General features: G+C 30.4%; 2 protein-coding genes across 2 annotated transcripts in view; both read left to right on the forward strand.

Moving 5' to 3' along the window:
• The first annotated feature begins 237 nt into the window (after window positions 1-237).
• LOC107059781 (uncharacterized) lies at window positions 238-1024 on the forward strand. Its single transcript, XM_015306704.1, has 2 exons — window positions 238-324; window positions 589-1024. Exons 1-2 carry the CDS (start codon window positions 258-260, stop codon window positions 852-854), a joined length of 333 nt encoding a protein of 110 aa, XP_015162190.1. The 5' UTR covers window positions 238-257; the 3' UTR covers window positions 855-1024.
• Window positions 1025-13488: 12464 nt separating this feature from the next.
• Window positions 13489-14825, forward strand: part of LOC102602009 (CASP-like protein 1) — a 3680-nt gene continuing 2343 nt past the window's right edge. Inside the window, exon 1 of the mRNA XM_006342716.2 lies at window positions 13489-13791. Within this exon, the coding sequence (XP_006342778.1) occupies window positions 13550-13791 (242 nt within the window). The 5' untranslated portion in view covers window positions 13489-13549. The remainder of the gene's footprint in view (window positions 13792-14825) is intronic.

Here is a 14825-nt window from a genome sequence, read left to right on the forward strand (position 1 = left end):
GGCTTGGGCAATCCTCCTCCCTTTGAGCTAGCTTTTGGGGGTGTGAGTTAGGCCTAAGACCTAATTTAACATTTCTCCATCTCGTTCAATTCAATTGATTGTTCTTTAAACAAATAGTGCTTCACAAAATATGTTTATTTAAAAAAGGGAAAAAAAGAAGAGATAAACCAAATGTAGTAATATGTTCCTATAAATACACCATTGGTTGAGAAGGAAATTCACCATTCACATATTTATTAATTAAAGTAGCATTACACATGAATATGGCTGGAGCACGTCTTAACTTTGCATTTTACTTTGTTGTTGTCCTAGCTGCAACTACTGGTTCATTACCTAATTACCTTTCATCTTATTACACAATTTAAAATTTTATTAGTGTGTGCTAAATGCTAATATATATATATATATATATATATATATATATATTTATTTATTTATTTTTTTTTAATTTTTTTTTAATACAATATCATAATGTATAAATTTTTGGAATCACATAGTTTTAATATGAAATTACAATCTATCCCTATTTAGTTTGTAATTACATTAATTCCTGAAAAAGTTAAGCAAACTGGATACATAATGTGGCAGTTACTATGTCTCGTTCACCAAAGCTGCAAGCAATGGGTGCGCGCGACATGTCAGTTGATATTGTGGCCATTGAACAAAAATTAATTCCGGTTGGTGATATTGTAACTTGCTTGAAAAGATGCTACGTGCAGAGTGATTGCAATGATGGATGGCTTTGTTCAGATTGCGCGAACGATGCATTTGATCAAGGTGGAAAGCATTGCGACAAGTTTACTGCTTCTGGACAAGGATATTTCGCCATGCTCAGTCGTAGTCAAGTTAATTAAGGAAGTCATGAGTTTGCAGTTTGAATCAAGAAATAAGTTCGTTGCTTTATTATGTTATGTGTTAGTCTCTCGTTACCTTTGTTCTTCTTTGTGTAATAAATAATACTAGGAGAACTTTTATGGTTGCTTTACAATAAGTTAGTTAATGTGAGCAATTTGGCTTGTGATTGCCACTGTTTGTGATCAATTAAGAGGTTGAGTTTCCCTTTCATTCCTAGTACAACTATATTTATCAAGTATTTCTTTTACAAAACTATATTTATTAAGTCAAATTATTTCAAATCAAAACTAATAGTGATTGGAGATAATTGGTACCAAATTTAACAATTGACTTTTGCCTTTCAATATTTGATACCTCATGAAAATATAAAAGGAATAATCTAGACATACATACATTCATATCATATTTATTAATTCAATCTATAATTTTAAATAAATACCTATTAATTCATTATTTATTAATTACAGTATGTATTAGATTTGGAATTAGATACATTGACATACATCACTCTCAAAAGTAATCTAAAATAGAGCCATACCCATCTAATTATCTCCATAATTTACTTCTTCACTCCAAATCAACAACCTCTTTCTCCTAATCCTTCCCTTCTCACATACTGACTCCAAGGTCGTGATCGACAGAATATCTCTCAAAATAGATATTTGGCAAAATGTATACATGTATCTAATTAAAAGTTCATGTGATAGTGTATATATATCTTAACGAAGATTCTAGTATCTATAAGCAAAGATTTATGATGCTTGAACAAATTAAATGAGAATGAATTTGATATTTTTTTTTGGGGAAAAAATTTAAGAATTCAGGGAATATCGCTCTTAATTTGATGCATTTTAATTAAATTTCATATGTCGATACACATAATTATACGTATATGCTTAATATTTATCCGAGATATATATATTTAGACGCGTCACATACATATATCTCCGAAAAAATAAATGATAAGAATGGCAATATAAACAACTCACTAGGTAATACGAACAAATAAAATAATTCAAACTTTAAAAAATTGAGCATTTTTAGTCCATTTTGAGTCCAATTCATTTCAACATAAATAATTTTGGACCGGTCAATAACCAACTCATTTCTTAACTCATTCAATTTTCTCTGCTTATAGCACTGTTTGCCCTATTTGACACCTTGAAGCATAAATTTTAGATACAGTGAGTACTCCCTCTGTTAAATATTACTTGTTCATTTTATTGTTACACATCTTTAAAGAGAACATAAGTAAGAAGTGTTATTTTTACTAGTTTATCCTTTAAACTATTTTTAAATTTTAATACACTCTATATATGTGCTTTATTCATCAATATCATATTAACAATGAAGAAAATCTTTTGAAACTTTGCAACATTTATACTTTCAAAAACAATTAATCATAAGGATAAAAAATAATAATTTATCTTATAAATTAAGAATAAATTCTAATATAAGACGAGTAATATAAGACGGAGAAAACACTCCCTTTTCTCATATTTACTTATTATATTTGGACTTAACATTCTCATTAACAAAATAATGATTGACATAACTATCTTATTATACTATCCCTAATAATTGATGTTTGATATTAGATTTTACAAACTTAACAATGGAGGACCTTTTTCAAATTTTTATAACATTTATATATATATTTTTAAATACTTTAAAAATTAAATCAGAAAAATGAAATTGATTTTATAAAATCAATAATTATTTAATAATATGACCAAATTAATATAAAATGGAGATGGTATATTTTTTTCAAAAAATAGTGCTTAGCAAAAGGTGCATATCCCAAAATATAGTGCACCATTTTGCAATATGTATCAACGTGGAGATCTAGCATGTAGGGATAACTGCCAGCAGCACCATCAAACTTTGTGTAAATAAATGTGCATAATATAGAGGCGCAGTTGACCAAATCAATTGATCTAGATCCAGTATTAATACTTTCTCCGTTTTTATTTATATGTCTTTATTATTAAAAATAGACATTCTTAATATTTATAATTTCATAAAATTAATATATAAATGACATTATTTTTTAATTTTATTCTTGGGAGTTTTAGCCTTGAAAATATGAATTTGACTAATATAGAAAAACTAAATGATTAATTCATATTTATTGGTCATTTTAATTAATCAAAATAAATTATTTTTTATTCATTTGTTAAAAACTAGATAATACTAAATAAGAATACAATGGAAAACTTACTTAATTCGTAAGAGACGTGAAATCTAAAATAATGACATATAAATAGGAATGGAGGTAGTAAAATATATCATGATGTAATGTATTGAAAAAGAATCATAATACATTATATATTAAAAAGGGATAAGGGTCTGAAAAATACCTCAACTTTGGTCGAATTTGCTGTTGCTATACTAAACTTTCATGAGGACCTATTACCTCCCTAGACTATTTAATACCGTATTTTAAACATATATATTTGCCCACGTGGACATAAAAAATAATGCAAAATTATAAATAGTAATGTGTCCGCGTGGGCACATACATACCTTTAAAATACACTATTAAATAGTTCAGGGGGTAAAAAATACGGTATTAAATAGTCTAGGGAGGTAATAGGTCCTTATGAAAGTTTAGTATCGCAACAGCAAATCCGACCAAAGTTGGGATATTTTTCAAACTCTTATCCTTATTAAAAATATATATCATGATATCATCACTTACATAATTTATGTACTCTCTCCGTTCTTATCTAGTTGTCATCATTTTAGTTTTACCGTCTTTTAAGAAATTAGGTAAGTTTATCACTGTATCCTTATTTAGGGCATGTTTGAAAAATTACTCTGATAATAGGATTTTATGTAATTTGGTGTAATTACACTATCTGACATATTTGATTGACCATGTAATTATAACTAGGTCAGCAGGTAATTGTGCATAACTGACAAGAGGTAATTACACTCTCCAATTCTCAAGGAGGGCAGTGAATTGTTGGTAATTAAATGGTGTAATGTAATTACAAGTTGATTACTTTTTAATTTTTTCTTTTTATTTCTATTTTTATTATTTCGTTTTAATTTATTTTTTAAAATTTTTTAATATATTTTTATTATTCTAAAAATTGCTAAAAGATTATTTTTTTATTTAATATTATTTATATTTTATTTTCTTCTCATTCTCAACCTTTACTTCGTGTTATTCCGTGTAATTTTTATTATCTACTTTTATGCCATATTTATTTTTTTCATTAGCGTAATTTTGTCAGTATTCTAATTTTCAAATTAAAGTAGAATTCATTGTCGTCACGATCCAAAAATGGATGTGATGTCACTTGTCTATTCCACCAATACAAGTTTGGATCAACACAATGAAACGAAAGAAAAAGTGGAAAAGAAACAAGAACAAAATAAAAACGGAAAACTATTCATTCTATTATAGCCCAAGAATCTGATTGTCACCTGTACAAGTCACTAATACATAAAGTGCGAAAATGAAAAATAAGTACAAGTCTCAATGACATTATTTTCCAAGTAGAACAAAGCATAACATAAAGGAAAAAGAGGTCCGTCGGGGTAACAAAAAGATACCTCTCAAGTCCTTCAACAAGCCTCAGAAATGGGAGAAGAAGAAGAGTAATCACATGATACCGAGCTCAGAATCTACACGAGTGTAGAAGTAAAGAGTGAGTACCAAACAACATGGTACTCAACAAGCAACCTGATAAACAAAGCAAAACTAGCTAGAAAACGAATATTCCTTGCATCCTAACTGAACCTCCTCAACTACAACCTACATAGAAATCAACCGAATCTAACAGTGCTACAATACACCGTTCAAAAATCACAGTTTAATAACCAACACGCATCAAGTACGTGAATCACAAGTAACAAGTAGATCAATCACAAGTGACAAGTAGATCAATCATAAGTGACAAGTACATTAAATCTTAATAGTCAACTCTTGCCGGAACCATTTTCCTTCGGCATAATATCACTATCCGAAACCATTTCAATCGGCTTTATATCACATCACTAGCCGAAACCATTTTCCTTTGGCTTAATATCACTAGCCAGAACCATTTTCCATCAGCTTTATATGATCACATCACTAGTCGGAACCATTTCCCATCGAATTTATATCACGTCACTTGTCAGAATCATTTTCCTTCAACACGATATCGCTAGCCGGAACAATTTTCCTTCGGCACAATATCACTAATCGGAACCATTTTCCATCGACTTTATATCACATGTTCATCACGGTGTACAACAATCAACACACATAAGCAATTTCACACCATAAAGAAGAGACGACAATTCAAGTGATTCAAGTCCATATTAATAGTATCAAAGCATTTCATCAATTAATCAAATAGGGCTCTCAACAAGGCAAAACACAAACATTATGATCGACACGTTGCCTTTTCATTAATTCCTTTTTTATTCGTTAAGGTTAATCAAGTGAAACAATGAACCCATCACTTCATTTCTGTTATTTTTCAAACACACACAATGAAGGGAAATCCACGATCCTACTAGATTTACAAGGTTAATTAGGAGATCACTTGCCTCAATTCAATCAAATAACCAATCCAAGACTTGAGTCTTTCCCTTCCGAACAACTTCCAAAACAACATAATCTAATTTAATCAAGTAATCACAATAAGATTCAGAAAATAACAATACTCATATCATACTCTTGAAAAAGGGGTCATTCAACTCTAAAATCAAATTTCGAAAATGAGGTTTGAATCCGAATATCTTTACTTGAAATCATTACCCAGGACATTTGGAACTCATTGGTGAAAATCATTTCGAAAAAGGATAAAAAATCAGTTCACAATCAGCATTTAAGTTTAGAACTCAAGTTTGAAAATTGATTGTTAGAAAATAATATGGTTTTTGGGTATTGTTACAAAATATTAGTTACATATTGAGGAGCCTAAATCTAAAATTTTGAGTGATTTGGTCTAGTTTTTGAGGTGGTTTTTGAATGAATCTCATGCTTGGATTCAAGGAGGACGACGAAGTCAATTTTTTGTATAATAATGTATATTATTATACATGAGTGTATAAATACCTCTTATAATTTTGTATATTACTGAATATTTAATTATAATATTGTATATCAAGTTTTGAATATTTTCATAAAAAATAATAATATGAAAGTTTTATATATTGTTATATACCATATGTACGTTGTTGTATATTGAATTGTTTTTGGGCATTTGTAATGTAAATTTTGAGCTATATTTCTCCAATGTAAGCTAGATAATTGTATATTTTTAAAATTTTCTTAAAAAAATATATACTTTATGCATATTTAGTGTATAATTTATAATAAATGTACATCTAGAGAGCTTACACTAAGTATATATATCCTTATCATGCACTTCACTTAATAGTTAGAATACTCTGATGATATAGTTTCATCATCCATTTTTTTGGTAGGCTCATCATCCATTTTAATTGTTGTTGAGAAGGAGAAGCAATGTGAAAAAAAAAGAATCGAGTTATAAAGATTGACAAATTTTTTGATTAATAGATGTTAATGTGTTATTTTAGGGATAATCGATTGATAAAATATGTCCACTAAAATCCTCATAATACTTTCTTCGTTCATTTTTACTTGTCGCTATTTGACTTGGGACATCCATTAAGAAAATAATTATTGATATAAGTATTTTACCAAGCTAGCCCTATTATATGATGTTTAGTATTAGGTCTATATGATTTAGAGAACAAGTATTTAATGCTAAGGTAAAACATGAATTATTTTTATTTTTTCTTGATATGTCAAAAGTGACAAATAAAAATGAAAATCTATTTTAGGAATAAATGACGAGTAAAAGTGAATGCAGGGAGTACTCTATAAAAAATATAAAAAATAAAGAAACTAGTCGCCTTACCCTGTTAGTATTGTGTCCATGCATGGATGAAGTCCCATATTGTACCAAAAATAAATGTGGGAAGCCCCACATTAATATATTTTGGTTGGTGAATCAGCAACATAAGTGCTTGAATTGATTACGTTGTTTAGAGTTTTTGCATTAAGTCTAATTAATGTTGTTGTGGGGTCCTAACTCCTAATACCCAATGGAACTAATATTTTTTTTTTTTTAAGTAGACACCTTAAGTTTGTGGGGTCCTATTACCTCACGAAATCATCCAAAAGCATAATAAATACATCATTTTTTTAACCATCAGTGTTCTCAATCCAAGCATGTGTGTGCCACCTCCAATCCATTTAACAAAGATCGAATTTTATTCTAACTCATTCATTTTTTAACCCATAATCAACAAATTTCATCTACCCTCATCTCTCTCTCCGACCGATCAAAACCCTAAGAAACTTCATGAGGTGAAACAAATTAGTAGCATCGCCGGTTGAAATTTATTGAATAGTGGTGTCAGAAGTCAGAAAGAAGAAGTGAGGGCTCACATGTTTCATCCTACTGAACCTTCTAGTCCCTCTTCTGAACATTTCAACCCTTTATTTCAGTTTTCTAATCTTTTTGGTGAACCTTCCAACACTTCATTTATGCCTACTAATCCTCTAACTGAACCTTTCAACACTTTTTATCAGTCTACATTTGAACCTTCCAATCTTTATAGTCAGTCTTCAACTCTTGATTTTGATGATCTAAGTGAAGAAAATTAAGGGAAGATTGTTTGTGAAACATGTTTGGTGTTTAGAAGTGCAAGAGAATTTAGGAAAGTTGTAACCAAATATGTAGTTCAAAAAAAAAATCAAAATTGAGAAATATGTGAATGAGCCTGGAAGAGTTAGAGTTAGATACTGCAGAGAGGACTGTCCTTGGTTATTGGTTGCATGTTTGGATAGCCAAACTATAGATTTTGTGGTTAAAAACTACAAACCTATTCATATTTGTGTGAATTCAACTTTTAACTATTCGTGCAATTCAAAGTTTCTAGCCAATATATATAAGGATAGAATAACTGAGCAGCTAAACATAAGAATTATCAAGTTGCAAGAGCTTATTAGAAAAGGATTGGTTATTTCTGTGCTGGAAAGACAACAATGAGAAGAAGTGTTACAAGAGATTATGGGTGCTCGTATTGTTGAGTGTGGTAGGATTTTTTGTTACAGAAATGAGATTTTAAGAGCAAATTTAGGTAGCATTTGTATTGTTAAAGTTGGAGAAACTATTGAAACTGGGCATAAAATTTTTGAAGGATTTTATGTGTGTTTTCATGCTTTAAAAAAAGCATTCTTTGGAGGTACTAGTCGGTGCATTGACCTAGATAGATGTTTTCTCAAAGGAGTGTGCAAAGGTCAGTTATTGATGGCAGTTCGCAAAATGAAAATAATCAGATGTTGTCCATTACTTGGGCAGTAGTTGAGGTTGAGAATAAATTTACTTGGAGATGATTTTTAAGTCTAGTGAAGAATGATCTTGATCTTGAAGAAGGACATGAACTTACCTAATTACTGATATGCAAAAGGTATGTCTTGGATTATTGATTTACATTCATCATCTTTATATTTTTTTATTCATATTAACTCTTTTATATGTTTAATTTTTTTTCTTTAATAGGGATTGAAAATTGCAGTGTCAGATTTATTAGCACTTACTGAACACAAAATGTATGCCAGACATGTCCTTATAAATTGGTGCAAAAATTAGAAGGGAATAGAGAGAAGAAATGTTTTCTGGAAGATTGTAAAATCTACATTTGAAGCTGAATTGAGGGAATACATAAAGACTTTGAAGAAATTGAGAAGAGAGTGCTTGGATGGTCTTTTATACTACAATTTAGAAAGATGGTGCAAAAGGTACTTCAAATAAAATAGCAGATGTGACTCTATTGATAACAATATGGCGGGGAGCTTCAATGCATGTATACTGTCTTCAAGATACAAGACAAACATTATAATACTAAAAGATATTAAGATAAAAATAATAAAAAGAATTCGTCAATTAAGAAAGTTCTCAAAAATATGGATCACTGATATTTCTCCCATGGCTTCGAAGATTTTACAAGAAAACATAAATAAGTCAATGCAGTGTAACTTATCATGAAATGGAGAAATATGGTTTGAAGTTGTAGACAAGGGCTTTACACATTGTGTAGACATTGTTAGGCGCACTTGTAATTGCAGAGCTTGGCAGCTTAAGGACATAGCATGTCCTCATGATGTTGTTGCCCTACATTACAAGAAATATGAACCAATTCATTATGTGGCCAACAACTATAACTTTCCCTGAGAACATATGAATATCTTATTCAGCCAATGAGCAATATGAATATGTTGCCACCATCTGGTAATTTAATAGTTCAACTACCAACAATTAAACAGTTGCCTGGAAGGTCAAGTAAAGCTAGAAGGAAAGAGACAAATGAAACAAAGAAAACTGAAAAGCTTAGCAAATGTAGAGCTGTTATCACTTGTAGCAATTGGCATGCAAAGAGCCATAATAAAAGAGGATGTCCTATTCCTCCAACTATTCCAAGTCAAACTGCAACAACTTCTACTCAGTCATAGGTAAATGTAGCAATTGTCATTAATATTTAGTTGAATATATGCTAATATGTTGTATTATCATAACCAGACCAAAACAAATAATGAAAATGATAGATGACGGGCCAAAGGAAGGGAATGGGGGAGCCTCAAGGAAGCCAGAAGAGTCAAAACACGAGCAATAGAATAGAATTTCCTCAATAAAACCAAGTGAATGAAGGCTTGAATAGAGGAAAAGGCAGAGGAAGACGCAGATGAATGGGCAGAGGAAGGGGAGGCAAGGTAGACAAGAAGATGCCTTAACAAAACCAAGTAAATGAAGGCACAAATAGAGGAAGAGGCAAATGAATAGGTATGCCTCAAGAAAATTATGAGAATAAAGGCACTAGTGGTGGACAGGCTTCAAGACTTTTAAAAGGCCAAGAATGGTATGATTTTGGAGTATTGGTTGGTGATAATGGTTTTACAACTCTTAATGTAAGTACAAGCCCAAATTATTAATTAGATTAGAGATTTCATATACTTTTACTAACCTTTGTGGTTTATTTGTATAGCCTGGAATGCCAAGTAGAAGGGTTGTTGACATTGGTACAAGAGTTCCAAAGAGGTCTGATGAAGTTACTGGAGATATTGACTATCAACCACGTTTTGGAGTGAAATGGAAAGGAAAATTAGCCATTATCAGTAATAGACTTCAACATATGAGGGGTGAAAAAAGAATTCAAACAAAATCTGCAGTTGTTACTATTAATCAAAGCCAAATCAATTCAACTACAAATAAGACCAATGTTGCAGGGAAATAGTTGACTTCAGTGTTGTTATTGTTGTGTTATTTACACTTTTCTTAACACCAAACTATATTTTAGTGTATTATTGGGTATCAATTGTGTGTTGCCAAGTTTGTTTAGGCAACAACTCTCTTCTCTGTGACATTTAATCAAGTTGTATGAACTTTGAACTTTCAGCAAGGATGAAGTGAAGTTTTCATTTATTATGGTGATTCTTGATATCAAACTATATTTTGGTGTATTATTAGGTATCAATTGTGTGTTGCCAAGTTTGTTTAGGCAATAACTCTCTTCTTTGTGACATTTAATCAAGTTATATCAACTTCAAACTTTCAGTAAGGATGAAGTGAAGTTCTCATTTGTTACGGTGATTGTCATTTTGATTAGTCTCTTTTGATTAAGTATGAAAGGAAGTTGGCAAAAGAGATTAGAGAAAAGGATCAAAATCATCATTTATGTTTGAGTTAAGAATCAAAGTAGTCTTTGTCTTTTAACACAAAACACTAATAGTCCTCCATGTTTCAAGAATTGGTACACTTTTTGTATTTTTTCTAAACATCTGTCTATTTTTTAACGGAGTCTTCCTTTGCACGCGAGAAAGCATAAACATGATAATTTTATTTTCACCATTGCAAATCAGATTTTACCGTCTTCTTCGATAACTCCATTTTCACTTGTTGTAAACCAGATTTCCCCCTTCTTCTCCATAGTATCCATCCCTAATTCCATAACTTTGATTTTCCTATTATACAAACAAAAATCAAAATTTGAAGAAAATTTTAAGCAACTTGAAGGAAATTCCTTCTGAGAATCACTATAAAGATATATATAGTTTTTTAGTATTTATAAAAACAAGTGAGCAAAGGAGAGTACTGTTCTACAAAAGCTCATTCTACATACTCCGTGATCAACTCTAGTTGTATGTTCTTTCATAATTGTACTCATCGTAGGATTTCTTTTTCAAATCTTGCCGACGCTAACAAGTCTTTTCATTCTAGGTTGTCACTCTCGTTTTTCCTGTACTTTTCTTCTGTCACTCTTCTTATCTAAGATATATACGATATAATTAAGTTGATTTATTTTTGTATTAATCTTTTTACCAAATTTTTGTTTCACATGTATATAATACATGAATTCGCAAAAGCAATAACAATGATAAAAAAAATAATTAATCACCCTAAGTAGGAGTTGATTCTCTGTCATTGTTGTGCCTCAACAACATAATTGCTTCCAAGAATCGACTAAGCTTTTAATGGAATTTGAATAAAGTTTTAACTATAGGATTTGATTGAAGAAGAAAGGAAAGAGAAAATAGAATCGTGATGAGGAATTCAGAGGGACAAAAAAGCTGAGTTTTGGGGGAAATTTTCTCACGTGCAAAAAATCCCCATTAAAAAATCAAACGGACGTTTGAAAGAATACTAAAAATGTACCAAAACATGAAGGACTATTAGTGCTTCATGTTAAAAGATAAGGATTACTTTGATTCTTAACTCAAATATAAAGGATGATTTTGATCCTTTACTCTATTAATTATTACTATCATCCACAAGAATTATCAGTCGTCATCAACCATTAATGTTAATCACTCATATTAGCCATCATCATCCACTAGCTACTATCCACAATTATAAACATATTTACGATGGTATATATACTTTGATGATATCAACAGTTGTTCAGTGAATAAAACAAGGGGCGCAGTCGTGTAAATAATTGGGCCGTTAATCCAATCAAAGTAAACATATTGAATTGAGTCCAACTTAGATAAATACTTTGTCTAATGAGTCTAATTTGTGTGATTTTCCCTTATTTTTAGACTTCTAAATTTTGCTTTTAAATTGGGCCTATTTGGGTCTAATCAACTCTAGAAACTAAATGGACCAAAAACATAAATTCAAACGTAAAATTCATGTTTTAATTTCATAACAAAGTCATTTAATTATTTTTTTAATAAAAAAAATTAGTTAAATATGCGTAGTTTGATTTCAATTATTTTGGTGCACCTAATTATTGAAAAAAATATTATTATTTGCTATTCAAAGTCTGAACACCAGTATGTGAAATTTCTAACTACCAACATTACCTCCAATCAACACTCATAGCCACTACTATTAGCCAGCACCTTCACCATCACCAACCGCCGTCTAATTTTTAAAAAATATTCTATTAACATAGTATTTTATTTGATTCTATATTTATTAATTTTAAAATAGAACAAATTTATTTATTCAGATATTGAGATTAAAAAACAATTTTAATTATTTTGTATTTCAAAGCTTGATTCAACATCTAAATATTCAAATTATACTTAAATTAAAATACTTAAATGTCACTCCATTAATATCTTTTATTTCATTTATGTATTTAAATTCAAATATTTCAATCTTAATAAAATCAATAACGTAAATGACACGGACCCAAAATTAAAAGGAGATAAAATCAAACAAGTCCAATCATTTGCTAGGAAATGTGGAAAATAACGTTTAGTTAATTAGTTGAACAAACTAGGCCCCTTTATCATTATCCTCTGTCAATTCTCTTTTGGTATTACCATAGTTAGTAGTTACCTCAAGTAAAAATATATACCTAAATTTCTCATGAACAAGTCCCATCAACCTTAATTTACTCAAGTAATGTCACAACATAGATGGGGAAAAGGTACCCTAGACTATGATCGAAATTTCAGAGACACACCTTAACTAAACTAAGGTCCTATTACCCCTGAACCCATTTTTTTTTGTAATTTTGTACACCTTTTTGACTTACGTGACATCCAAATATCTTCCACACGCCTTAATTGCGTGGAGTCACAGAATGTGCCACATAAGCCAAAAGGTGTACAATTTTTTTTTAAATGAGTATAGGGGGTAATAAGAAGTTAAGGTGTGTCTCTGAGATTTCGGTCATAATAGAGAGGATAATTGTGCCTTGTCCCACTTTGATGGTGAAAAAATAAAATATCATTATTGATGCTGAGGAAAAAGGGAAGTTAGGTAAAATGGGTGATTCATCTAATTACAAAAGATTTTAATGATTAATTAGACTATAAGAAAGTGTTAAAGTTCAAGATAATCATTAAATCATTTTCAACTTTATGTAAATTAAGATTCGAGTCCTTCACGTACAAAATTGGACATAAACATCAACAAGAAACCTAATTATATAATGTATGATTATGATTCTATATCAATCCTGGCGTCACGAATAATTTCCACATCGTTTGAACACTAACGTAGTCGAACTAACATCAATATAATTGTGTTTTATTATCCAATTAATCAATAAAACTTGGCGTGTGGGCAATTCCAACTACCTTAATTAGATTAAGTTAAAAAAAACCTCTATAAATATCACTATCTATTGTGTTGATTAGTCACTAATTAACTTAATTATCATTCATTACATATTTTTTTATTTTTTGTACCTCTAGTGTTGTGTACCTATGGCTAGTGAACCTGAAAAGGTTGTTCCCCCAGTAGAAGCTCCAGTGGCGGAGCCAGAAAAGGCGGCTCCGCCACCGAGTACAACTCGGCCCACCGACTACTTTGCGGTGGCCGATGTGGTGTTAAGGTTGTTAGTGTTTGCTTCGGCGCTTGTTTCTGTGGTGGTCATGTCAACTAGTAAGGAAACTGAAATGCTCCCAAACCCTCGTCCTGCTAAGTTCACTCAATCACCAGCACTCATGTAAGTTTTACGTATCTTTGTTTTGGTCAACATGCAGCGGAGTCAGGATTTTTACTAAGAGTTCCGAAATATAAAAGGTAAAGAGGCTTTGGGAGGCCAACATACTGTATGGGAAAAAGATTGATGTGCTTCGGTAAACAATGTAATAACATGTTTGGCCAAGGTTTTGGGAGGCCAAAAATGCTTATTATTTTATTTTCAGAAAGCGCTTATTTAAAATTTTTGAAATGTTTGACCTAGCTTTTAGGAGAATGTAAGTGTTACGAGGGGAGTAGTAGTTCTTTTTTGGGGAAGCCAAAAAAGAGTAGTTTTTTTTTCAAAGGAACTTTTCTAAAAAGCTTTTGAGAAATATACATTTAGGAATACTTGTAACAAGCTTGATCAAACACTAATTGTCACTCACAAGTGTTTTAAAAATTATATTGAACAAACATAATTTGTATTTCATCAAAAGTGTACTCTTTGAACCATCATTTTTTAGAAGAACACTTAAAATAAATTGATGTCAAAAGTTTGATCAAACAAGCTATAAGTGAAAGTTGTGATTAAATTTAAGAAACCTTAAATATATAAGTTGTCATGGGCTATATTATAGCAGATAATACTAGGGGTGTACATGATTGGATTGGTTTGGGTTTTTCAAATATCAAACCAAACCACTCGTGTCGGATTTTTAAATTTATAAATCAAACCAAACCAATAAAATTTGGGTTTTTCAACCTCGGGTTTTTTCGGATTTTTTCGGGTTTTTCAGATTTTTGGGTTTTTTCGGGTTTTTCCGGTAAAGTATTCATACAAACTTATAGTTTACTTGTACTTCAAATATTTCTTTAGTCCTACCAAAATACAACTATCTAAGGTGTTTCTTAAGAAAATAACACAAAATATGATATGAGTAATGACACTAAAATATCCAACAAAAAAATAATAATAATGAAATCGCGTAAGACAAATATTGCAAATTAACAAGTCATAATGAAAATGATCATAATTTAAAAGTACTAAATCATGCTAAAATAAGTTTAATAAGTATT

Source organism: Solanum tuberosum, unplaced genomic scaffold (assembly GCF_000226075.1).
Source record: "Solanum tuberosum cultivar DM 1-3 516 R44 unplaced genomic scaffold, SolTub_3.0 scf00035, whole genome shotgun sequence".
NCBI classification, from domain to species: domain Eukaryota; kingdom Viridiplantae; phylum Streptophyta; class Magnoliopsida; order Solanales; family Solanaceae; genus Solanum; species Solanum tuberosum.